The sequence below is a fragment of the Ascaphus truei genome, chromosome 4 (assembly GCF_040206685.1).
Source record: "Ascaphus truei isolate aAscTru1 chromosome 4, aAscTru1.hap1, whole genome shotgun sequence".
NCBI classification, from domain to species: Eukaryota; Metazoa; Chordata; class Amphibia; order Anura; family Ascaphidae; genus Ascaphus; species Ascaphus truei.
The window spans coordinates 420,935,536-420,960,875 of NC_134486.1; the positions used below are offsets into that span (position 1 = coordinate 420,935,536).

Genomic DNA, 25,340 nt, shown 5'->3' on the forward strand with positions numbered 1-25,340 from the left:
CACGCTCCCTGCCTCTCTCTTTCTTTCTCTTCTCCCCCCAGTATCCTCTTCTCCTTGCTCACATGCCCTCCCTCTTCTCCCCGCAGTATTACCCCGATATTTGCCCTCTCCAGTGTATCGGGGGAGTCTCTGGATCTTCTGAAGGTCTTTCTGAACGTCCTGCCCCCCCTCACTAACAGCCGGGAGCAGGAGGAGCTCATGCAACAGCTCCCCGAATTCCAGGTAGGCGGGGGGGGGGGGGGGGGGGGGGGGAGGGGAGGGGAGGGGAGGAGACCTGAGGGCATGTATGGGGGGAGGGGACCCGAGGGCATGTATGGGGGGAGGGAGGGGGAGGAGACCTGAGGGCATGTATGGGGGGAGGGGACCCGAGGGCATGTATGGGGGGAAGGAGGGGGAGGGGACCCGAGGGCATGTATGGGGGGAGGGAGGGGACCCGAGGGCATGTATGGGGGGGGGGGGGGGCCTTGTGCGTGTGGCCTCTTGACGGTTCTCCCTCTCTCTGCAGGTTGATGAGATATACACAGTGCCTGAAGTGGGGACAGTGGTAGGGGGGACACTGTACAGGTGAGTGTCACACGGGGAGGGGGGGGCACTGTACAGGTGAGGGTCACATGGGGGGGCACTACAGGTGTGTCACACAGGGAGGAGGGGGCACTGTACAGGTGAGGGTCACACAGGGCTGAGGGGGGGCACTGTACAGGTGAGTCACACAAGGAGGGGCACTACAGGTTAGTGTCACACGGGGAGGGGGGGACACTACAGGTGAGGGTCACACGGGGAGGGGGGGACACTACAGGTGAGTGTCACACAGGGAGGGGGGACACTACAGGTTAGTGTCACACGGGGAGGGGGGGACACTACAGGTGAGGGTCACACGGGGAGGGGGAACACTACAGGTTAGTGTCACACGGGGAGGGGGAACACTACAGGTTAGTGTCACACGGGGAGGGGGGACACTACAGGTTAGTGTCACACGGGGAGGGGGGACACTACAGGTTAGTGTCACACGGGGAGGGGGGACACTACAGGTTAGTGTCACACGGGGAGGGGGGAACACTACAGGTTAGTGTCACACGGGGAGGGGGGACACTACAGGTTAGTGTCACACGGGGAGGGGGGACACTACAGGTGAGGGTCACACGGGGAGGGGGGAACACTACAGGTTAGTGTCACACGGGGAGGGGGGACACTACAGGTTAGTGTCACACGGGGAGGGGGGAACACTACAGGTTAGTGTCACACGGGGAGGGGGGACACTACAGGTTAGTGTCACACGGGGAGGGGGGACACTACAGGTCAGGGTCACACGGGGAGGGGGGGACACTACAGGTTAGTGTCACACAGGGAGGGGGGGACACTACAGGTTAGTGTCACACGGGGAGGGGGGACACTACAGGTTAGTGTCACACGGGGAGGGGGGACACTACAGGTTAGTGTCACACAGGGAGGGGGGGACACTACAGGTTAGGGTCACACGGGGAGGGGGAACACTACAGGTTAGTGTCACACGGGGAGGGGGGACACTACAGGTTAGTGTCACACGGGGAGGGGGGACACTACAGGTGAGGGTCACACGGGGAGGGGGGACACTACAGGTGAGGGTCACACGGGGAGGGGGGGACACTACAGGTTAGTGTCACACGGGGAGGGGGGACACTACAGGTTAGTGTCACACGGGGAGGGGGGACACTACAGGTTAGTGTCACACGGGGAGGGGGGACACTACAGGTTAGTGTCACACGGGGAGGGGGGACACTACAGGTTAGGGTCACACGGGGAGGGGGGACACTACAGGTTAGTGTCACACGGGGAGGGGGGACACTACAGGTTAGTGTCACACGGGGAGGGGGGACACTACAGGTTAGTGTCACACGGGGAGGGGGGACACTACAGGTTAGTGTCACACGGGGAGGGGGGACACTACAGGTTAGTGTCACACGGGGAGGGGGGACACTACAGGTTAGTGTCACACGGGGAGGGGGGACACTACAGGTTAGTGTCACACGGGGAGGGGGGGACACTACAGGTTAGTGTCACACGGGGGGGAGGGGGGGACACTACAGGTTAGTGTCACACGGGGAGGGGGGACACTACAGGTTAGTGTCACACGGGGAGGGGGGACACTACAGGTTAGTGTCACACGGGGAGGGGGGGGGACACTACAGGTGAGGGTCACACGGGGAGGGGGGACACTACAGGTGAGGGTCACACGGGGAGGGGGAACACTACAGGTGAGTGTCACACGGGGAGGGGGGACACTACAGGTTAGTGTCACATGGGGAGGGGGGACACTACAGGTTAGTGTCACACGGGGAGGGGGGACACTACAGGTTAGTGTCACACGGGGAGGGGGGACACTACAGGTTAGTGTCACACGGGGAGGGGGGACACTACAGGTTAGTGTCACACGGGGAGGGGGGGACACTACAGGTTAGTGTCACACGGGGAGGGGGACACTACAGGTTAGTGTCACACAGGGAGGGGGGACACTACAGGTTAGTGTCACACGGGGAGGGGGGACACTACAGGTTAGTGTCACACGGGGAGGGGGGACACTACAGGTTAGTGTCACACGGGGAGGGGGGACACTACAGGTTAGTGTCACACGGGGAGGGGGGACACTACAGGTTAGTGTCACACGGGGAGGGGGGACACTACAGGTTAGTGTCACACGGGGAGGGGGGACACTACAGGTTAGTGTCACACGGGGAGGGGGGACACTACAGGTTAGTGTCACACGGGGAGGGGGGACACTACAGGTTAGTGTCACACGGGGAGGGGGGGGAACACTACAGGTTAGTGTCACACGGGGAGGGGGGGGAACACTACAGGTTAGTGTCACACGGGGAGGGGGGACACTACAGGTTAGTGTCACACGGGGAGGGGGGACACTACAGGTTAGTGTCACACGGGGAGGGGGGGGGAACACTACAGGTTAGTGTCACACGGGGAGGGGGGGACACTACAGGTTAGTGTCACACGGGGAGGGGGGGACACTACAGGTTAGTGTCACACGGGGAGGGGGACACTACAGGTTAGTGTCACACGGGGAGGGGGGACACTACAGGTTAGTGTCACACGGGGAGGGGGGACACTACAGGTTAGTGTCACACGGGGAGGGGGGACACTACAGGTTAGTGTCACACGGGGAGGGGGGACACTACAGGTTAGTGTCACACGGGGAGGGGGGGGGAACACTACAGGTTAGTGTCACACGGGGAGGGGGGACACTACAGGTTAGTGTCACACGGGGAGGGGGGACACTACAGGTTAGTGTCACACGGGGAGGGGGGGGAACACTACAGGTTAGTGTCACACGGGGAGGGGGGACACTACAGGTTAGTGTCACACGGGGAGGGGGGACACTACAGGTTAGTGTCACACGGGGAGGGGGGACACTACAGGTTAGTGTCACACGGGGAGGGGGGGGACACTACAGGTTAGTGTCACACGGGGAGGGGGGGGAACACTACAGGTTAGTGTCACACGGGGAGGGGGGGGAACACTACAGGTTAGTGTCACACGGGGAGGGGGGACACTACAGGTGAGTGTCACACGGGGAGGGGGGACACTACAGGTTAGTGTCACACGGGGAGGGGGGACACTACAGGTTAGTGTCACACGGGGAGGGGGGACACTACAGGTTAGTGTCACACGGGGAGGGGGGGACACTACAGGTTAGTGTCACACGGGGAGGGGGGACACTACAGGTTAGTGTCACACGGGGAGGGGGGACACTACAGGTTAGTGTCACACGGGGAGGGGGGGACACTACAGGTTAGTGTCACACGGAGGGGGTCAGGGGGGGCACGGGGGGAGGGGGGACACTACAGGTTAGTGTCACACGGGGAGGGGGGACACTACAGGTTAGTGTCACACGGGGAGGGGGGGGACACTACAGGTCAGGGTCACACGGGGAGGGGGGACACTACAGGTGAGGGTCACACGGGGAGGGGGAACACTACAGGTTAGTGTCACACGGGGAGGGGGGACACTACAGGTTAGTGTCACATGGGGAGGGGGGACACTACAGGTTAGTGTCACACGGGGAGGGGGGGACACTACAGGTTAGTGTCACACGGGGAGGGGGGGACACTACAGGTTAGTGTCACACGGGGAGGGGGGACACTACAGGTTAGTGTCACACGGGGAGGGGGGGACACTACAGGTTAGTGTCACACGGGGAGGGGAAACTACAGGTTAGTGTCACACGGGGAGGGGGGGACACTACAGGTTAGTGTCACACGGGGAGGGGGGACACTACAGGTTAGTGTCACACGGGGAGGGGGGACACTACAGGTTAGTGTCACACGGGGAGGGGGGACACTACAGGTTAGTGTCACACGGGGAGGGGGGACACTACAGGTTAGTGTCACACGGGGAGGGGGGACACTACAGGTTAGTGTCACACGGGGAGGGGGAACACTACAGGTTAGTGTCACACGGGGAGGGGGGGGAACACTACAGGTTAGTGTCACACGGGGAGGGGGGGGAACACTACAGGTTAGTGTCACACGGGGAGGGGGGACACTACAGGTTAGTGTCACACGGGGAGGGGGGACACTACAGGTTAGTGTCACACAGGGAGGGGGGGACACTACAGGTTAGTGTCACACGGGGAGGGGGGACACTACAGGTTAGTGTCACACGGGGAGGGGGGACACTACAGGTTAGTGTCACACGGGGAGGGGGGGGGGGACACTACAGGTTAGTGTCACACGGGGAGGGGGGACACTACAGGTTAGTGTCACACGGGGAGGGGGGGACACTACAGGTTAGTGTCACACGGGGAGGGGGGACACTACAGGTCAGGGTCACACGGGGGGGAGGGACACTACAGGTTAGTGTCACACGGGGAGGGGGGACACTACAGGTGAGGGTCACACGGGGAGGGGGGACACTACAGGTGAGGGTCACACGGGGAGGGGGGACACTACAGGTTAGTGTCACACGGGGAGGGGGGACACTACAGGTTAGTGTCACACGGGGAGGGGGGGACACTACAGGTTAGTGTCACACGGGGAGGGGGGGACACTACAGGTCAGGGTCACACGGGGGGGAGGGACACTACAGGTTAGTGTCACACGGGGAGGGGGGACACTACAGGTGAGGGTCACACGGGGAGGGGGGACACTACAGGTTAGTGTCACACGGGGAGGGGGGGGACACTACAGGTTAGTGTCACACGGGGAGGGGGGACACTACAGGTTAGTGTCACACGGGGAGGGGGGACACTACAGGTTAGTGTCACACGGGGAGGGGGAACACTACAGGTGAGGGTCACACGGGGAGGGGGGACACTACAGGTTAGGGTCACACGGGGAGGGGGGACACTACAGGTTAGTGTCACACGGGGAGGGGGAACACTACAGGTCAGGGTCACACGGGGAGGGGGAACACTACAGGTTAGTGTCACACGGGGAGGGGGAACACTACAGGTTAGTGTCACACGGGGAGGGGGGACACTACAGGTTAGTGTCACACGGGGAGGGGGGACACTACAGGTGAGGGTCACACGGGGAGGGGGGACACTACAGGTCAGGGTCACACAGGGGGGGAGGGAATTGGTTAGCTGTTTTTGCGTGTGCGTATTTGTGGGTGTAATGACGGTCGCCCTCCTGTCTCGCCCGCCTGTCTCGCCCGCCTGTCTCGCCCCGTGCAGTGGGGTGTGTAAGGAGGGTGAGCGCCTCGTGGTTGGCCCCACGGATGGGGGGATGTTCCTGCCCCTGAAGGTTTGCAGCATACAGAGGAATCGCTCTGCGTGCCGCGTTCTCCGTGCCGGCCAGGCTGCCACGCTGGCGCTGGGCACCTTCGACCGCTCGCTGCTAAGGAAGGTGAGTCCAAGACATGCGCACAGCGCCGGGCGGTGCTGAGCGCTCTCTGTGCGGGGCGCTCTCTGCGTCGCGGTGCTGAGCGCTCTCTCTCTGCGTCGCGGTGCGCTCTCTCTCTGCGTCGCGGTGCGCTCTCTCTCTGCGTCGCGGTGCGCTCTCTCTCTGCGTCGCGGTGCGCTCTCTCTCTGCGTCGCGGTGCTGAGCGCTCTCTCTCTGCGTCGCGGTGCGCTCTCTCTCTGCGTCGCGGTGCTGAGCGCTCTCTCTGCGTCGCGGTGCTGAGCGCTCTCTCTCTGCGTCGCGGTGCGCTCTCTCTCTGCGTCGCGGTGCTGAGCGCTCTCTCTGCGTCGCGGTGCTGAGCACTCTTTCTCTGTGTCGCGGTGCTGAGCGCTCTCTCTCTGCGTCGCGGTGCTGAGCGCTCTCTCTCTGCGTCGCGGTGCTGAGCGCTCTCTCTCTGCGTCGCGGTGCGCTCTCTCTCTGCGTCGCGGTGCTGAGCGCTCTCTCTCTGCGTCGCGGTGCTGAGCGCTCTCTCTCTGCGTCGCGGTGCTGAGCGCTCTCTCTCTGCGTCGCGGTGCTGAGCCCTCTCTCTCTGCGTCGCGATGCTGAGCGCTCTCTCTCTGCGTCGCGATGCTGAGCGCTCTCTCTCTGCGTCGCGGTACGGGGCCCTCTCTCTCTGCGTCGCGGTGCTGAGCGCTCTCTCTGCGTCGCGGTGCTGAGCGCTCTCTCTGCGTCGCGGTGCTGAGCGCTCTCTCCCCGGCAGGGCATGGTGCTGGGCGCTCTCTCTCTGCGTCGCGGTGCTGAGCGCTCTCTCCCCGGCAGGGCATGGTGCTGGGCGCTCTCTCTCTGCGTCGCGGTGCTGAGCGCTCTCTCTGCGTCGCGGTGCTGAGCGCTCTCTCTCTGCGTCGCGGTGCTGGGCGCCCTCTCTCTGCGGTGCGCTCTCTGCGTCGCGGTGCTGAGCGCTCCATCCCCGGCAGGGCATGGTGCTGGGCGCTCTCTCACTGCGTCGCGGTGCTGGGCGCTCTCTCTCTGCGTCGCGGTGCTGGGCGCGCTCTCTCTGCGGTGCGGGGCGCTCTGTCTGCGTCGCGGTGCTGAGCGCTCTCTCTCTGCGTCGCGGTGCTGGGCGCTCTCTCTCTGCGTCGCGGTGCTGGGCGCTCTCTCTCTGCGTCGCGGTGCTGGGCGCTCTCTCTCTGCGTCGCGGTGCTGGGCGCTCTCTCACTGCGTCGCGGTGCTGGGCGCTCTCTCACTGCGTCGCGGTGCTGGGCGCTCTCTCTCTGCGTCGCGGTGCTGAGCGCTCTCTCTGCGTCGCGGTGCTGAGCGCTCTCTCTGCGTCGCGGTGCTGAGCGCTCTCTCTGCGTCGCGGTGCTGAGCGCTCTCTCTCTGCGTCGCGGTGCTGAGCGCTCTCTCTCTGCGTCGCGGTGCTGAGCGCTCTCTCTGCGTCGCGGTGCTGAGCGCTCTCTCTGCGTCGCGGTGCTGGGCGCTCTCTCTCTGCGTCGCGGTGCTGAGCGCTCTCTCTCTGCGTGGCGGTGCTGAGCGCTCTCTCTGCGTCGCGGTGCTGGGCGCTCTCTCTCTGCGTCGCGGTGCGGGGCGCTCTCTCTGTGTGTCGCGGTGCTGAGCGCTCTCTCTCTGCGGTGCTGGGCGGTTTCTCTCTGCGTCGCGGTGCTGGGCGCTCTCTCTCTGCGGTGCGGGGCGCTCTCTCTGTGTGTCGCGGTGCTGAGCGCTCTCTCTGCGTCGCGGTGCGCTCTCTCTCTGCGTCGCGGTGCTGGGCGCTCTCTCTGCGTCGCGGTGCTGAGCGCTCTCTCTGCGTCGCGGTGCTGGGCGCTCTCTCTGCGTCGCGGTGCTGAGCGCTCTCTCTCTGCGTCGCGGTGCGCTCTCTCTCTGCGTCGCGGTGCTGAGCGCTCTCTCTGCGTCGCGGTGCGCTCTCTCTCTGCGTCGCGGTGCTGAGCGCTCTCTCTCTGCGTCGCGGTGCTGGGCGCTCTCTCTCTGCGGTGCGGGGCGCTCTCTGGGTGTCGCGGTGCTGAGCTCTCTCTCTCTGCGTCGCGGTGCTGAGCGCTCTCTCTCTGGGGCGCGGTGCTGAGCGCTCTCTCTCTGCGTCGCGGTGCTGAGCGCTCTCTCTGCGTCGCGGTGCTGGGCGCTCTCTCTCTGCGTCGCGGTGCTGGGCGCTCTCTCTCTGCGTCGCGGTGCTGAGCGCTCTCTCTGCGTCGCGATGCTGGGCGCTCTCTCTCTGCGGTGCGGGGCGCTCTCTCTGTGTGTCGCGGTGCTGGGCGCTCTCTCTGCGTCGCGGTGCTGAGCGCTCTCTCTCTGCGGTGCGGGGCGCTCTCTCTGTGTGTCGCGGTCCTGAGCGCTCTGTGTGTCGCGGTGCTGAGCGCTCTCTCTCTGCGTCGCGGTGCTGGGCGCTCTCTCTGCGTCGCGGTGCTGGGCGCTCTCTCTGCGTCGCGGTGCTGAGCGCTCTCTCTGCGTCGCGGTGCTGTGCTCTCTCTCTGTCGCGGTGCTGGGCGCTCTCTCTGTGTGTCGCGGTGCTGGGGCGCTCTCTCTCTGCGTCGCGGTGCTGGGCGCTCTCTCTCTGCGTCGCGGTGCTGAGCGCTCTCTCTCTGCGTCGCGGTGCTGAGCGCTCTCTCTCTGGGGCGCGGTGCTGAGCGCTCTCTCTCTGCGTCGCGGTGCTGGGCGCTCTCTCTCTGCGTCGCGGTGCTGGGCGCTCTCTCTGCGTCGCGGTGCTGGGCGCTCTCTCTCTGCGTCGCGGTGCTGAGCGCTCTCTCTCTGCGGTGCGGGGGCGCTCTCTCTGTGTGTCGCGGTGCTGGGCGCTCTCTCTCTGCGTCGCGGTGCTGAGCGCTCTCTCTCTGCGGTGCAGGGCGCTCTCTCTGTGTGTCGCGGTCCTGAGCGCTCTGTGTGTCGCGGTGCTGAGCGCTCTCTCTCTGCGTCGCGGTGCTGGGCGCTCTCTCTGCGTCGCGGTGCTGGGCGCTCTCTCTCTGCGTCGCGGTGCTGAGCGCTCTCTCTCTGCGTCGCGGTGCTGGGCCCTCTCTCTCTGCGGCGCGGTGCTGGGCGCTCTCTCTGCGTCGCGGTGCTGGGCGCTCTCTCTCTGCGTCGCGGTGCTGAGCGCTCTCTCTCTGCGTCGCGGTGCTGGGCGCTCTCTCTCTGCGGTGCGGGGCGCTCTCTCTCTGCGTCGCGGTGCTGGGCGCTCTCTCTGCGGTGCGCTCTCTCTGCGTCGCGGTGCGCTCTCTCTCTTTGTCGCGGTGCGGTGCGCTCTCTCTCTGCGTCGCGGTGCGCTCTCTCTCTGCGTCGCGGTGCTGGGCGCTCTCTCTCTCTGCGGTGCGCTCTCTCTCCGTCGCGGTGCGCTCTCTCTCTGCGTCGCGGTGCGCTCTCTTTCTGCGTCGCGGTGCTCTCTGCGTCGCGGTGCTGAGCGCTCTCTCTCTCTGCGTCGCGGTGCTGAGCGTTCTCTCTCTGTGCGTCGCGGTGCTGAGCGCTCTCTCTCTCTGCGTCGCGGTGCTGAGCGTTCTCTCTCTGTGCGTCGCGGTGCTGAGCGCTCTCTCTCTGCGTCGCGGTGCTGAGCGCTCTCTGTGCGTCGCGGTGCTGAGCGCTCTCTCTCTGCGTCGCGGTGATGAGCGCTCTCTCTCTGCGTCGCGGTGCTGAGCGCTCTCTCTCTGCGTGGCGGTGCTGAGCGCTCTCTCTCTGCGTGGCGGTGCTGGGCGCTCTCTCTCTGCGTCGCGGTGCTGAGCGCTCTCTCTCTGCGTCGCGGTGCTGAGCGCTCTCTCTCTGCGTCGCGGTGCTGAGCGCTCTCTCTGCGTCGCGGTGCTGAGCGCTCTCTCTCTCTGCGTCGCGGTGCTGAGCGCTCTCTCTCTCTGCGTGGCGGTGCTGAGCGCTCTCTCTGTGTGTCGCGGTGCTGAGCGCTCTCTCTGCGTCGCGGTGCTGAGCGCTCTCTCTGCGTCGCGGTGCTGGGCGCTCTCTCTCTGCGTCGCGGTGCTGAGCGCTCTCTCTCTGCGTGGCGGTGCTGAGCGCTCTCTCTGTGTGTCGCGGTGCTGAGCGCTCTCTCTCTGCGTCGCGGTGCTGAGCGCTCTCTCTCTGCGTCGCGGTGCTGGGCGCTCTCTCTCTGCGTCGTGGTGATGAGCGCTCTCTCTCTGCGTGGCGGTGCTGAGCGCTCTTTCTGTGTGTCGCGGTGCTGAGCGCTCTCTCTCTGCGTCGCGGTGCTGAGCGCTCTCTCTCTGCGTCGCGGTGCTGAGCGCTCTCTCTGCGTCGCGGTGCTGGGCGCTCTCTCTGCGTGGCGGTGCTGAGCGCTCTCTCTCTACGTCGCGGTGCTGAGCGCTCTCTCTCTGCGTCGCGGTGCTGAGCGCTCTCTCTCTGCGTCGCGGTGCTGAGCGCTCTGTGTGTCGCGGTGCTGAACGCTCTCTCTATGTGTGTCGCGGTGCTGGGCGCTCTCTCTGCGTCGCGGTGCTGAGCGCTCTCTCTCTGCGTCGCGGTGCTGAGCGCTCTCTCTGCGTCGCGGTGCTGAGCGCTCTGTGTGTCGCGGTGCTGAGCGCTCTCTCTGTGTGTCGCGGTGCTGGGCGCTCTCTGCGTCGCTGTGCTGAGCGCTCTGTGCGTCGCGGTGCTGAGCGCTCTCTCTATGTGTGTCGCGGTGCTGAGCGCTCTCTGTGTGTCGCGGTGCTGAGCGCTCTGTGTGTCGCGGTGCTGAACGCTCTCTCTATGTGTGTCGCGGTGCTGGGCGCTCTCTCTGCGTCGCGGTGCTGAGCGCTGTCTCTCTGCGTCGCGGTGCTGAGCGCTCTCTCTGCGTCGCGGTGCTGAGCGCTCTCTCTGTGTGTCGCGGTGCTGGGCGCTCTCTGCGTCGCTGTGCTGAGCGCTCTGTGCGTCGCGGTGCTGAGCGCTCTCTCTATGTGTGTCGCGGTGCTGAGCGCTCTCTGTGTGTCGCGGTGCTGAGCGCTCTGTGCGTCGCGGTGCTGAGCGCTCTCTCTATGTGTGTCGCGGTGCTGGGCGCTCTCTGCGTCGCTGTGCTGAGCGCTCTGTGCGTCGCGGTGCTGAGCGCTCTCTCTGTGTGTCGCGGTGCTGAGCGCTCTCTGTGTGTCGCGGTGCTGAGCGCTCTGTGCGTCGCGGTGCTGAGCGCTCTCTCTATGTGTGTCGCGGTGCTGGGCGCTCTCTGCGTCGCTGTGCTGAGCGCTCTGTGCGTCGCGGTGCTGAGCGCTCTCTCTATGTGTGTCGCGGTGCTGAGCGCTCTCTGTGTGTCGCGGTGCTGAGCGCTCTGTGCGTCGCGGTGCTGAGCGCTCTCTCTATGTGTGTCGCGGTGCTGAGCGCTCTCTGTGTGTCGCGGTGCTGAGCGCTCTGTGCGTCGCGGTGCTGAGCGCTCTCTCTATGTGTGTCGCGGTGCTGAGCGCTCTCTGTGTGTCGCGGTGCTGAGCGCTCTGTGTGTCGCGGTGCTGAGCGCTCTCTCCCCGCAGGGCATGGTGCTGGTCGGCCCAGAGATGCTTTCACGGTGTGCTGAGCGCTCTCTCTGCGTCGCGGTGCGCTCTCTCTGCGTCGCGGTGCGCTCGCTCTGTGTGTCGCGGTGCTGAGCGCTCTGTGTGTCGCGGTGCTGGGCGCTCTCTCTCTGTGCGGCGCGGTGCTGAGCGCTCTCTCCCCGCAGGGCATGGTGCTGGGCGCTCTCTCTCTGTGTGTCGCGGTGCTGATGAGCGCTCTGTGTGTCGCGGTGCTGAGCGCTCTGTGTGTGTCGCGGTGCTGAGCGCTCTGTGTGTCGCGGTGCTGAGCGCTCTCTCTCTGCGTCGCGGTGCTGGGCGCTCTGTGTGTCGCGGTGCTGAGCGCTCTCTCTGTGTGTCGCGGTGCTGAGCGCTCTCTCCCCGCAGGGCATGGTGCTGGTCGGGCGACGGAGATGCTCCCCACGGTGTGCTGGGCGTTTGAGGCGGAGATCGTGCTCCTGTTTCACGCCACCGCGTTCCGCCGCGGGGTGCAGGTCACGGTGCACGTGGGCAACGTCCGGCAAACAGCAGTGCTGGAGCACATCCACGGCAAGGTCAGGGGTCACCCCCGGTGCCACCACCCGTCACCCCCCTCCCTCTGCTCGCCGTCACCCCCTCCCTCTGCTCGCCCCGTCACCCCCTCCCTCTGCTCGCCCGTCACCCCCCTCCCTCTGCTCGCCCGTCACCCCCTCCCTCTGCTCGCCCGTCACCCCCCTCCCTCTGCTCGCCCGTCACCCCCTCCCTCTGCTCGCCCGTCACCCCCCCCTCCCCTCTGCTCGCCCGTCACCCCCTCCCTCTGCTCGCACCGTCCCCCCCGCCCTCTGCTCGCCCGTCCCCCCCGCCCCCCTCCCTCTGCTCGCCTCTCTCCCCCGCCCCCTCCCTCTGCTCGCCTCTCTCCCCCCTCCCTCTGCTCTGCTCACCTTTCACCCCTCCTCTGCTCTGCTCGCCCGTCTTCCCCCCCCTCCCCCCCTCCCTCTGCTCCTGCTCGCCCGTCTTCCCCCCCCCCCTCCCCCTCCCTCTGCTCGCCCGTCTTCCCCCCCCCCCCCCCTCCCTCTGCTCTCCCGTCTTCTCCCCCCCCCTCCCCCTCCCTCTGCTCGCCTCTCTCCCCCCTCCCTCTGCTCTGCTCACCTTTCACCCCTCCCTCTGCTCTGCTCACCTTTCACCCCTCCCTCTGCTCTGCTCGCCCGTCTTCCCCCCCCCCCTCCCCCTCCCTCTGCTCTGCTCGCCCCGTCTTCCCCCCCCCTCCCCCTCCCTCTGCTCGCCCGTCTCCCCCCCCCCTCCCTCTCCCTCCCTCTGCTCTGCTCGCCCGTCTTCCCCCCCCCCTCCCTCTCCCTCCCTCTGCTCTGCTCGCCCGTCTTCCCCCCCCCCCTCCCCCTCCCTCTGCTCGCCCGTCTTCCCCCCCCCCTCCCCCTCCCTCTGCTCGCCCCGTCTTCCCCCCCTCTCCCCCTCCCTCTGCTCGCCCGTCTTGCCCCCCTCCCTCTGCTCACCTGTCGCCCCCCCTCCCCCTCAGGGGCGAGCTGCGGACGGGTGAGAAGGCCGTGGTGCGTTTCCGGTTCATTAAACACCCCGAATACCTGAAGCCCGGGACCAAGCTCCTCTTCCGGGAGGGGGCCACCAAAGGCATCGGCCACGTGTACAGCCTGCAGGTCATCCCCACAGAGACTGGCCACCCCTGACCCTCCGCCGGACCCCCGCGGGGGGACCCCCCCAACATACCAAATCACCAGCCAAGGAGCCTGGCTCCGGATCCCGGCACAGCGTCACCTAGGGGCCACGCTGATCTCCGGGGACTGAGACTCCAGCCCCCACCGTGTTCCCCATCTCACCAGCCCCCCTTTTGTCACCCCGATTTATAAACCTACCCTCCCCCGAGCAGTTTTAACCCTCGCTTGACCCGCGTCTTTTCTACAAGCGTTTTACAGAAGCTTCCGGAAATCCCCTTTTTTAACCTTAAAACAAACAAACAAAAAAAACCCCTTTTCTTCGCTCTTAGTCCTGTTCCTGTAAGAGGGGGGTGAAGCCCCCCCCCCTCCCCACATCCCCCCTGTAACCCGAGGGGAAGGGGTTAATGTTTTATTTACCAGGCCGCATCCTACCCCTCCGGGGCTGTTACAATACGGGGGAGGGGGCTGCTGACCCCATCCTCTCCCCCCCTCCCCCGTCCCAGCCTATTGACGCCTTAACCCTTTACATGCCCGGTGGCGCAGCGAGGTAACGTTGCGTGACCCGGTTCCTTTAACCCCTGCACTGCCAGAGAAGCAGCCGTAATATCCGAGCCCCGGGGGGTTTGTTTTTCTCCTTGGAAATGCTAAAACAGGCACTGATTTATTAACCCCTGTTCTGCCGGAGGCCGGTGATGCCTTGCAGCCGCTCTGGCAGCAAAGAGGTTAATCATTAATAAGGATTGGCACTTAGGAAAGGAAGCTTGCAGTGTGCGTGGGCTGCAGTGCGCGTGGGCTGCAGTGTGCGTGGGCTGCAGTGTGCGTGGGCTGCAGTGTGCGTGGGGCTGCAGTGTGCTGGGGGCGTGGGCTGCAGTGTGCGTGGGCTGCAGTGTGCTGGGGCGTGGGCTGCAGTGTGCGTGGGCTGCAGTATGCTGGGGCGTGGGCTGCAGTGTGCGTGGGCTGCAGTATGCTGGGGCGTGGGCTGCAGTGTGCGTGGGCTGCAGTATGCTGGGGCGTGGGCTGCAGTGTGCGTGGGCTGCAGTGTGCGTGGGCTGCAGTGCGCGTGGGCTGCAGTGTGCTGGGGCGTGGGCTGCAGTGCGCGTGGGCGGCTGCAGTGTGCTGGGGCGTGGGCTGCAGTGTGCGTGGGCTGCAGTATGCTGGGGCGTGGGCTGCAGTGTGCGTGGGGCTGCAGTGTGCGTGGGCTGCAGTGCGCGTGGGCTGCAGTGTGCTGGGGCGTGGGCTGCAGTGCGCGTGGGCGGCTGCAGTGTGCTGGGGCGTGGGCTGCAGTGTGCGTGGGCTGCAGTATGCCTGGGGCGTGGGCTGCAGTGCGCGTGGGCTGCAGTGTGCTGGGGCGTGGGCTGCAGTGCGCGTGGGCTGCAGTGTGCTGGGGCGTGGGCTGCAGTGCGCGTGGGCGGCTGCAGTGTGCTGGGGCGTGGGCTGCAGTGTGCGTGGGCTGCAGTATGCTGGGGCGTGGGCTGCAGTGTGCGTGGGCTGCAGTATGCTGGGGCGTGGGCTGCAGTGTGCTGGGGCGTGGGCTGCAGTGCGCCGTGGGGCTGCTGCAGTGGGCTGGGGCGTGGGCTGCAGTGTGCGTGGGCTGCAGTATGCTGGGGCGTGGGCTGCAGTGTGCGTGGGCTGCAGTGTGCTGGGGGCGTGGGCTGCAGTGCGCGTGGGCTGCTGCAGTGGGCTGGGGCGTGGGCTGCAGTGCGCGTGGGCTGCTGCAGTGTGCTGGGGCGTGGGCTGCAGTGCACGTGGGCTGCTGCAGTGTGCTGGGGCGTGGGCTGCAGTGCGCGTGGGCTGCTGCAGTGTGCTGGGGGCGTGGGCTGCAGTGCGCGTGGGCTGCTGCAGTGTGCTGGGGCGTGGGCTGCAGTGCGCTGTGGGCGGCTGCAGTGTGCTGGGGCGTGGGCTGCAGTGCACGTGGGCGGCTGCAGTGTGCTGGGGCGTGGGCTGCAGTGCACGTGGGCGGCTGCAGTGTGCTGGGGCGTGGGCTGCAGTGCGCGTGGGCTGCTGCAGTGTGCTGGGGCGTGGGCTGCTGCAGTGTGCGTGGGCTGCAGCAATGTGCGTGGGCTGCAGTGTGCTGGGGCGTGGGCTGCAGTGTATGTGGGCTGGGGCGTGGGCTGCAGTGCGCGTGGGCTGCTGCAGTGTGCTGGGGCGTGGGCTGCAGTGTATGTGGGCTGGGGCGTGGGCTGCAGTGCGCGTGGGCTGCTGCAGTGTGCTGGGGCGTGGGCTGCAGTGCGCGTGGGCTGCTGCAGTGTGCTGGGGCGTGGGCTGCAGTGCGCGTGGGCTGCTGCAGTGTGTGTGGGCTGCAGTGTGCTGGGGCGTGGGCTGCAGTGCGCGTGGGCTGCTGCAGTGTGCTGGGGCGTGGGCTGCAGTGCGCGTGGGGCGGCTGCAGTGTGCTGGGGCGTGGGCTGCAGTGCGAGTGGGCGGCTGCAGTGTGCTGGTGCGTGGGCTGCTGCAGTGTGCGTGGGCTGCAGCAATGTGCGTGGGCTGCAGTGTGCTGGGGCGTGGGCTGCAGTGTATGTGGGCTGGGGCGTGGGCTGCAGTGCGCGTGGGCTGCTGCAGTGTGCTGGGGCGTGGGCTGCAGTGCGCGTGGGCTGCTGCAGTGTGTGTGGGCTGCAGTGCGCGTGGGCTGCTGCAGTGTGTGTGGGCTGCAGTGTGCTGGGGCGTGGGCTGCAGTGTGCTGGGGCGTGGGCTGCAGTGTGCTGGGGCGTGGGCTGCAGTGTGCTGGGGCGTGGGCTGCAGTGTCCGTGGGCTGGGGAGTGGGCTGCAGTGTGCTGAGGCGTGGGCTGCAGTGTACGTGGGCTGCAGTGTGCTGAGGCGTGGGCTGCAGTGTGCTGGGGCGTGGGCTGCAGTGTGCAGTGGGCTGCAGTGGGCTGCAGTGTACGTGGGCTGCAGCATAGGGAAAGTCACTGCAGACGGACAGCAGCAAGAATATTATATATATATATTTTGTGTAGGTCCGAGTTTTTCATAATGCACCTTGTACTCTGAGAGTTAAATACCCCCCCCAAAAAAAAAAAATTCCTTCCCCCTACTGCCCCTGTGTGAGAGATGGGGGTAAACAAACGAGGTATGTGTTCTTCCCCTCTGTGCCCGCAGGGGGCGCCGGGCACAATGTGGCATCTACAGGGGCCGGGATCATTGTGCTACCCGCAGGCGCCGCACATCTGGGAGTCTTCTACCCATTCACAGCTGGCAGGGGCGGGTTACAAGCACCCGCCCCCCTTTTGAAAATGAGTGTGCTGTATATAATGGTAAAGAGTATTGTCACAATAATATCATGAGATATTGTGTAAGTAATCCCTTTGGTGTTCGAGGGGTTAATGAGATATTGTGTAAGTAATCCCTTTGGTGTTTGAGGGGTTAATGAGATATTGTGTAAGTAATCCCTTTGGTGTTTGAGGGGTTAATGAGATATTGTGTAGGTAATCCCTTTGGTGTTTGAGGGGTTAATGAGATATGTAGGTAATCCCTTTGGTGTTTGAGGGGTTAATGGGCTGCCCTTATTTTAGCAAATTACAAAATGCTGAGTTTGAAACCGGACAGGACCGGTTCTTTGGGTCGGCTCTGACCCTCGCTGCGGGACTTGCCCGGGGCGGGGGGGGGGAGGGTGGGGGTCCGCCCTGGATAAGACCACTCAAGGGGTCAACTGTTTTAATCAAGTTCTATAGACATGGTCTGGGGAGGGCAGCTTCAGCGCCTCACTACACGGGGTGGTCTTGTGCCCTGTCATGGGGAAAGAGTGGTTTTAAGTCGGTTGACACCTTGAGTGGGCTATCCAGGGCGGACCCCCCCCCCCCCCCCCCCCCCGCCCCAGGCAAGTCCCGCCCCAGGTAAGTCCCGCAGCGAGGGTCAGAGCCGACCCAAAGAACCGGTCCTGTCCGGTTGCAAACTCAGCATTTTGTATTTTGCTAAAACAAGAGCAGCTCATTAACCCCTCAAACACCAAAGGGATTACTTACATAATATCTCATTAACCCCTCAAACACCAAAGGGATTACTTACACAATATCTCATTAACCCCTCAAACACCAAAGGGATTACCTACATATCTCATTAACCCCTCAAACACCAAAGGGATTACTTACACAATATCTCATTAACCCCTCAAACACCAAAGGGATTACTTACACAATATCTCATTAACCCCTCAAACACCAAAGGGATTACTTACACAATATCTCATTAACCCCTCAAACACCAAAGGGATTACTTACACAATATCTCATTAACCCCTCAAACACCAAAGGGATTACCTACACAATATCTCATTAACCCCTCAAACACCAAAGGGATTACTTACATAATATCTCATTAACCCCTCAAACACCACATAATATCTCATTAACCCCTCAAACACCACATAATATCTCATTAACCCCTCAAACACCACATAATATCTCATTAACCCCTCAAACACCACATAATATCTCATTAACCCCTCAAACACCACATAATATCTCATTAACCCCTCAAACACCACATAATATCTCATTAACCCCTCAAACACCACATAATATCTCATTAACCCCTCAAACACCACATAATATCTCATTAACCCCTCAAACACCACATAATATCTCATTAACCCCTCAAACACCACATAATATCTCATGATATTATCATGACCCGTATCTCTCTAATTCTGGCTCCTCTGTGGCCACATCTTCTCTGCGAATGACCTTTAACCCCTCATAGGGGCTGCAACTGGAGAGGTTAACCCCTTGTTGGTCAGAGGGCTGCAACTGGAGAGGTTAACCCCTTGTTGGTCAGAGGGCTGCAACTGGAGAGGTTAACCCCTTGTTGGTCAGAGGGCTGCAACTGGAGAGGTTAACCCCTTGTTGGTCAGAGGGCAGGACTGGCTGGTTCTCAAGGGGTTACAGTAGATACAACACAGATCTTTTTCCTGTTCCTGCAGTAATACCCAGCGCCTCCCTGCGGGGGGATCCTGCGAGGGGATCCTGCGGGGGGATCCTGCGCTGACACGCGAGGTGTTACAGGATTCTCACCCCTGCTATTGGTCGTGTCTTAGGCAGGTGAAGTAGCTGCTCAGCATTGCTCTGTAGTGCAGCATGTTAATTTTGAAAGGGTATCGTGAGATGCTAACCCCCCCCTCCCGGCGGTGACGCACCGACGCAGGAATATCCGGCTGTGTTTGTAGACGTGTTGCCCCGCGCTGCGGTTTTATTGCGGGCGTTCTTCTCCCCCGCCCTGCGGTTTTATTGCGGGCGTTCTCCCCCGCGCTGCGGTTTTATTGCGGGCGTTCTTCTCCCCCGCCCTGCGGTTTTATTGCGGGCGTTCTTCTCCCCCGCCCTGCGGTTTTATTGCGGGCGTTCTCCCCCGCGCTGCGGTTTTATTGCGGGCGTTCTCCCCGCGCTGCGGTTTTATTGCGGGCGTTCTCCCCCGCGCTGCGGTTTTATTGCGGGCGTTCTCCCCCGCGCTGCGGTTTTATTGCGGGCGTTCTCCCCGCGCTGCGGTTTTATTGCGGGCGTTTTCCCCGCGCTGCGGTTTTATTGCGGGCGTTCTCCCCCGCGCTGCGGTTTTATTGCGGGCGTTCTCCCCGCGCTGCGGTTTTATTGCGGGCGTTCTCCCCGCGCTGCGGTTTTATTGCGGGCGTTCTCCCCGCGCTGCGGTTTTATTGCGGGCGTTCTCCCCGCGCTGCGATGTTATTGCGGGCGTTCTCCCCCGCGCTGCGGTTTTATTGCGCGCGTTCTCCTCCCCCCCCCCGCACATTGTATTATCCCGAGTGTGTTTTCTTTTCCCTCTGCACGCGATGTACAGAATAAATAGTTTTACGGAGCGCGCTCGTGTCTGCCCCTTTCTTGGTAATAACCAGTGACCCCTCTTACCCACGCGTGGCACCTCCATGTGGGCGCATTGAAGGCACAGTGCCACTGTGGGAGAGGCAGTTTCACGGTATGGATCCCCCTAGGTTTGCTGATGTGGTAGGTGGGAACCACGGGGTCTCGGGAGCGGAATCACATTCATTTCCGGGGGTGTGGGTGGGGGGGAGGGGCATTACCGGGCCCTCCAGGGTTAACGAGTCTGCGCAAGGTCGCCCGTTGCCGCTTCCTATTCGCCCACGAGACTCGGGACCTTCTGGAAATGAAACTTCTCTGCTGGAACCTAGTAAAATTTCGTGGCACAAATCTCCTACGTGTGTGGCGGACGTGTGTGTGACGGACCGTGTGTGTGACGGACCGTGTGTGTGACGGACCGTGTGTGTGACGGACCGTGTGTGTGACGGACCGTGTGTGTGACGGACCGTGTGTGTGACGGACCGTGTGTGTGACGGACCGTGTGTGTGACGGAACGTGTGTGTGACGGAACGTGTGTGTGACGGACCGTGTGTGTGACGGACCGTGTGTGTGACGGACCGTGTGTGTGACGGAACGTGTGTGTGACGGAACGTGTGTGTGACGGGACGTGTGTGTGACGGGACGTGTGTGTGACGGGACGTGTGTGTGACGGGACGTGTGTGTGACGGGACGTGTGTGTGACGGGACGTGTGTGTGACGGGACGTGTGTGTGACGGGACGTGTGTGTGACGGGACGTGTGTGTGTGTGTGTGACGGGACGTGTGTGTGTGTGTGTGTGACGGGACGTGTGTGTGTGTGTGTGTGACGGGACGTGTGTGTGTGTGTGACGGGACGTGTGTGTGTGTGTGTGTGTGTGTGACGGGACGTGTGTGTGTGTGTGTGTGTGACGGGACGTGTGTGTGTGTGTGTGTGACGGGACGTGTGTGTGTGTGTGTGTGACGGGACGTGTGTGTGTGTGTGTGACGGGACGTGTGTGTGTGTGTGTGACGGGACGTGTGTGTGTGTGTGTGTGACGGGACGTGTGTGTGTGTGTGACGGGACGTGTGTGTGTGTGTGTGACGGGACGTGTGTGTGTGTGTGTGTGACGGGACGTGTGTGTGTGCGTGTGTGTGTGTGTGACGGGACGTGTGTGTGTGTGTGTGACGGGACGTGTGTGTGTGTGTGTGACGGGACGTGTGTGTGTGTGTGTGTGACGGGACGTGTGTGTGTGTGTGTGACGGGACGTGTGTGTGTGTGTGTGACGGGACGTGTGTGTGTGTGTGTGTGACGGGACGTGTGTGTGTGTGTGTGACGGGACGTGTGTGTGTGTGTGTGACGGGACGTGTGTGTGTGTGTGTGACGGGACGTGTGTGTGTGTGTGACGGGACGTGTGTGTGTGTGACGGGACGTGTGTGTGTGTGTGTGTGTGACGGGACGTGTGTGTGTGTGACGGGACGTGTGTGTGTGTGTGTGTGACGGGACGTGTGTGTGTGTGTGTGTGACGGGACGTGTGTGTGTGTGTGTGTGGGACGTGTGTGTGTGTGTGTGACGGGACGTGTGTGTGTGTGTGTGACGGGACGTGTGTGTGTGTGTGTGTGACGGGACGTGTGTGTGTGTGTGTGTGTGACGGGACGTGTGTGTGTGTGTGTGACGGGACGTGTGTGTGTGACGGGACGTGTGTGTGTGTGTGTGACGGGACGTGTGTGTGTGTGTGTGACGGGACGTGTGTGTGTGTGTGTGTGACGGGACGTGTGTGTGTGTGTGTGTGACGGGACGTGTGTGTGTGTGTGTGTGTGTGTGTGACGGGACGTGTGTGTGTGTGTGTGTGACGGGACGTGTGTGTGTGTGTGTGTGTGTGACGGGACGTGTGTGTGTGTGTGTGTGACGGGACGTGTGTGTGTGTGTGTGTGAGACGGGACGTGTGTGAGTGTGTGTGTGTGTGTGACGGGACGTGTGTGTGTGTGTGTGTGACGGGACGTGTGTGTGTGTGTGTGTGTGACGGGACGTGTGTGTGTGTGTGTGTGTGACGGGACGTGTGTGTGTGTGTGTGTGACGGGACGTGTGTGTGTGTGTGTGTGACGGGACGTGTGTGTGTGTGTGTGTGACGGGACGTGTGTGTGTGTGTGTGTGACGGGACGTGTGTGTGTGTGTGTGTGACGGGACGTGTGTGTGTGTGTGTGTGACGGGACGTGTGTGTGTGTGTGTGACGGGACGTGTGTGTGTGTGTGTGACGGGACGTGTGTGTGTGTGTGACGGGACGTGTGTGTGTGTGTGACGGGACGTGTGTGTGTGTGACGGGACGTGTGTGTGTGTGTGACGGGACGTGTCATCATTGTGTTGGCCGCGCACGCGCAGAGCGGGGACACGCGCTAAATTACTGCGTTCCCGCGGTAATCAAAGTTTCCTTTTTGAAGAGAGACCCCGAGAAAGTTGCACTTGAACAATTTCCCACCGCTGCCGGGCGGAGAGGGGAGCAAAGTAGCTGCAGTTTCCAGCTGTGCATTATGGGAAATGTCCAATAAACGGGCTCACCCAATAGACATGAGAATAATCCCTTCCCGAGCCTTACCCAGAATCCTCCGCTCTGTCCCACAACACAGACTATACAATAATTCAGGGGGTGCGCAAAGCTTTGATATCCTGTGTGCCTCCTCTCCTCCCCCCCCCTCCTGCTTGTTTACCTCCCGGGTTGTGCCCCCCCCCCCTCCTCGGCTCCGGCATCCTTGCGTAGGTTACCATGGTGACGCATCGCCAAAGATCAGGTAGGAGAAGCTGCAGAGGCCTTGCGCGAGCCCCCCCCCCCCCCCCCCGGCATTTAATTTAAATGCAGAGGAGGGGGGAGGTATCATTATACGGAGGGGGGGAGATATTATAAGGAGGGGGGAGATATCATTATAAGGAGGGGGAGATATCATTATAAGGAGGGGGGAGATATCATTATAAGGAGGGGGGAGATATCATTATAAGGAGGGGGGAGATATAATGATATCTCCCCCCTCCTTATAATGATATCTCCCCCTCCTTATAATGATATCTCCCCCCTCCTTATAATGATATCTCCCCCCTCCTTATAATGATATCTCCCCCCTCCTTATAATGATAAGGAGGGGGGAGATATCATTATACACCGTGGAAAGATCTCGTGTTGAGCAGCTAAAGGAGTTTCTTTCACAATTCCATGAGGTGTTAGTTTGCTAGAATCTACAAAGCCTGTGGGAGTGTAACAGCCCAGAGACGCTCACGGATCCCACTCAGAATTATGTACAAGCCTGTGGGAGTGTAACTGACAGAGACGCTCACGGATCCCACTCAGAATTATGTACAAGCCTGTGGGAGTGTAACTGACAGAGACGCTCACGGATCCCACTCAGAAATATGTACAAGCCTGTGGGAGTGTAACTGCCCAGAGACGCTCACGGATCCCACTCAGTATTATGTACAAAGCCTGTGGGAGTGTAACTGCCCAGAGACGCTCACGGATCCCACTCAGAATTATGTACAAAGCCTGTGGGAGTGTAACTGCCCAGAGACGCTCACGGATCCCACTCAGAATTATGTACAAAGCCTGTGGGAGTGTAACAGCCCAGAGACGCTCACGGATCCCACTCAGAATTATGTACAAGCCTGTGGGAGTGTAACTGCCCAGAGACGCTCACGGATCCCACTCAGAATTATGTACAAGCCTGTGGGAGTGTAACTGCCAGAGACGCTCACGGATCCCACTCAGAATTATGTACAAAGCCTGTGGGAGTGTAACTGCCAGAGACGCCCACGGATCCCACTCAGAATTATGTACAAAGCCTGTGGGAGTGTAACTGCCCAGAGACGCTCACGGATCCCACTCAGAATTATGTACAAAGCCTGTGGGAGTGTAACTGCCCAGAGACGCTCACGGATCCCACTCAGAATTATGTACAAAGCCTGTGGGAGTGTAACTGCCCAGAGACGCTCACGGATCCCACTCAGAATTATGTACAAAGCCTGTGGGAGTGTAACTGCCCAGAGACGCTCACGGATCCCACTCAGAATTATGTACAAGCCTGTGGGAGTGTAACTGCCCAGAGACACCCGGATCCCACTCAGAATTATGTACAAAGCCTGTGGGAGTGTAACTGCCCAGAGACACCCGGATCCCACTCAGAATTATGTACAAAGCCTGTGGGTGTGTAACTGCCCAGAGACGCTCACGGATCCCACTCAGAATTATGTACAAAGCCTGTGGGAGTGTAACTGCCCAGAGACGCTCACGGATCCCACTCAGAATTATGTACAAGCCTGTGGGAGTGTAACAGCCCAGAGACGCTCACGGATCCCATTCAGAATTATGTACAAAGCCTGTGGGAGTGTAACTGCCCAGAGACGCTCACGGATCCCACTCAGAATTATGTACAAAGCCTGTGGGAGTGTAACAGCCCAGAGACGCTCACGGATCCCACTCAGAATTATGTACAAGCCTGTGGGAGTGTAACTGCCCAGAGACGCTCACGGATCCCACTCAGAATTATGTACAAAGTGTGGGAGTGTAACTGCCCAGAGACGCTCACGGATCCCACTCAGAATTATGTACAAAGTGTGGGAGTGTAACAGCCCAGAGACGCTCACGGATCCCACTCAGAATTATGTACAAGCCTGTGGGAGTGTAACTGCCCAGAGACGCTCACGGATCCCACTCAGAATTATGTACAAAGCCTGTGGGAGTGTAACTGCCCAGAGACGCTCACGGATCCCACTCAGAATTATGTACAAAGTGTGGGAGTGTAACTGCCCAGAGACGCTCACGGATCCCACTCAGAATTATGTACAAAGCCTGTGGGAGTGTAACAGCCCAGAGACGCTCACGGATCCCACTCAGAATTATGTACAAGCCTGTGGGAGTGTAACTGCCCAGAGACGCTCACGGATCCCACTCAGAATTATGTACAAAGTGTGGGAGTGTAACTGCCCAGAGACGCTCACGGATCCCACTCAGAATTATGTACAAAGTGTGGGAGTGTAACAGCCCAGAGACGCTCACGGATCCCACTCAGAATTATGTACAAGCCTGTGGGAGTGTAACTGCCCAGAGACGCTCACGGATCCCACTCAGAATTATGTACAAGCCTGTGGGAGTGTAACAGCCCAGAGACACTCACGGATCCCACTCAGAATTATGTACAAAGCCTGTGGGAGTGTAACTGCCCAGAGACGCTCACGGATCCCACTCAGAATTATGTACAAAGCCTGTGGGAGTGTAACTGCCCAGAGACGACCGGATCCCACTCAGAATTATGTACAAGCCTGTGGGAGTGTAACAGCCAGAGACGCTCACGGATCCCACTCAGAATTATGTACAAGCCTGTGGGAGTGTAACTGCCCAGAGACGCCCGGATCCCACTCAGAATTATGTACAAGCCTGTGAGAGTGTAACTGCCCAGAGACGCTCACGGATCCCACTCAGAATTATGTACAAAGCCTGTGGGTGTGTAACAGCCCAGAGACGCTCACGGATCCCACTCAGAATTATGTACAAGCCTGTGGGAGTGTAACTGCCCAGAGACGCTCACGGATCCCACTCAGAATTATGTACAAGCCTGTGGGAGTGTAACTGCCAGAGACGCTCACGGATCCCACTCAGAATTATGTACAAAGCCTGTGGGAGTGTAACTGCCAGAGACGCCCACGGATCCCACTCAGAATTATGTACAAAGCCTGTGGGAGTGTAACTGCCCAGAGACGCTCACGGATCCCACTCAGAATTATGTACAAAGCCTGTGGGAGTGTAACTGCCCAGAGACGCTCACGGATCCCACTCAGAATTATGTACAAAGCCTGTGGGAGTGTAACTGCCCAGAGACGCTCACGGATCACACTCAGAATTATGTACAAAGCCTGTGGGAGTGTAACTGCCCAGAGACGCTCACGGATCCCACTCAGAATTATGTACAAAGCCTGTGGGAGTGTAACTGCCCAGAGACGCTCACGGATCCCACTCAGAATTATGTACAAAGCCTGTGGGAGTGTAACAGCCCAGAGACGCTCACGGATCCCACTCAGAATTATGTACAAGCCTGTGGGAGTGTAACTGCCCAGAGACGCTTACGGATCCCACTCAGAATTATGTACAAAGTGTGGGAGTGTAACTGCCCAGAGACGCTCACGGATCCCACTCAGAATTATGTACAAAGCCTGTGGGAGTGTAACTGCCCAGAGACGCTCACGGATCCCACTCAGAATTATGTACAAAGTGTGGGAGTGTAACAGCCCAGAGACGCTCACGGATCCCACTCAGAATTATGTACAAGCCTGTGGGAGTGTAACAGCCAGAGACGCTCACGGATCCCACTCAGAATTATGTACAAGCCTGTGGGAGTGTAACTGCCCAGAGACGCTCACGGATCCCACTCAGAATTATGTACTGTACAAAGCCTGTGGGAGTGTAACTGCCCAGAGACGCTCACGGATCCCACTCAGAATTATGTACAAAGTGTGGGAGTGTAACTGCCCAGAGACGCTCACGGATCCCACTCAGAATTATGTACAAAGCCTGTGGGAGTGTAACTGCTGTGACAAACGGCTTACTCCGGGGCTCCGCCGTCTGTCCGGGACTGTTAGAACACGGTCTTTTAGGGTAGGTTAAATGATGAG

The 25,340-nt window shown here is 61.2% G+C and overlaps 1 protein-coding gene and 1 long non-coding RNA gene across 2 annotated transcripts in view; both read left to right on the forward strand.

The window, feature by feature from the left end:
- GTPBP2 (GTP binding protein 2) overlaps positions 1–13,147 on the forward strand; it is a 137,596-nt gene extending 124,449 nt beyond the window's left edge. The window contains exons 2-7 of the mRNA XM_075595113.1: positions 87–222; positions 506–564; positions 5,663–5,834; positions 11,246–11,266; positions 11,671–11,813; positions 12,771–13,147. Of these exons, the coding sequence (XP_075451228.1) occupies positions 87–222; positions 506–564; positions 5,663–5,834; positions 11,246–11,266; positions 11,671–11,813; positions 12,771–12,936 (697 nt within the window). The 3' untranslated portion in view covers positions 12,937–13,147. The remainder of the gene's footprint in view (positions 1–86; positions 223–505; positions 565–5,662; positions 5,835–11,245; positions 11,267–11,670; positions 11,814–12,770) is intronic.
- A 3,700-nt stretch (positions 13,148–16,847) lies between these two features.
- Positions 16,848–18,718, forward strand: LOC142493991 (uncharacterized). The gene is made up of 2 exons (XR_012801247.1): positions 16,848–17,633; positions 17,710–18,718. It is a non-coding gene; the product is annotated as an uncharacterized LOC142493991 (long non-coding RNA).
- Positions 18,719–25,340: the final 6,622 nt, after the last annotated feature.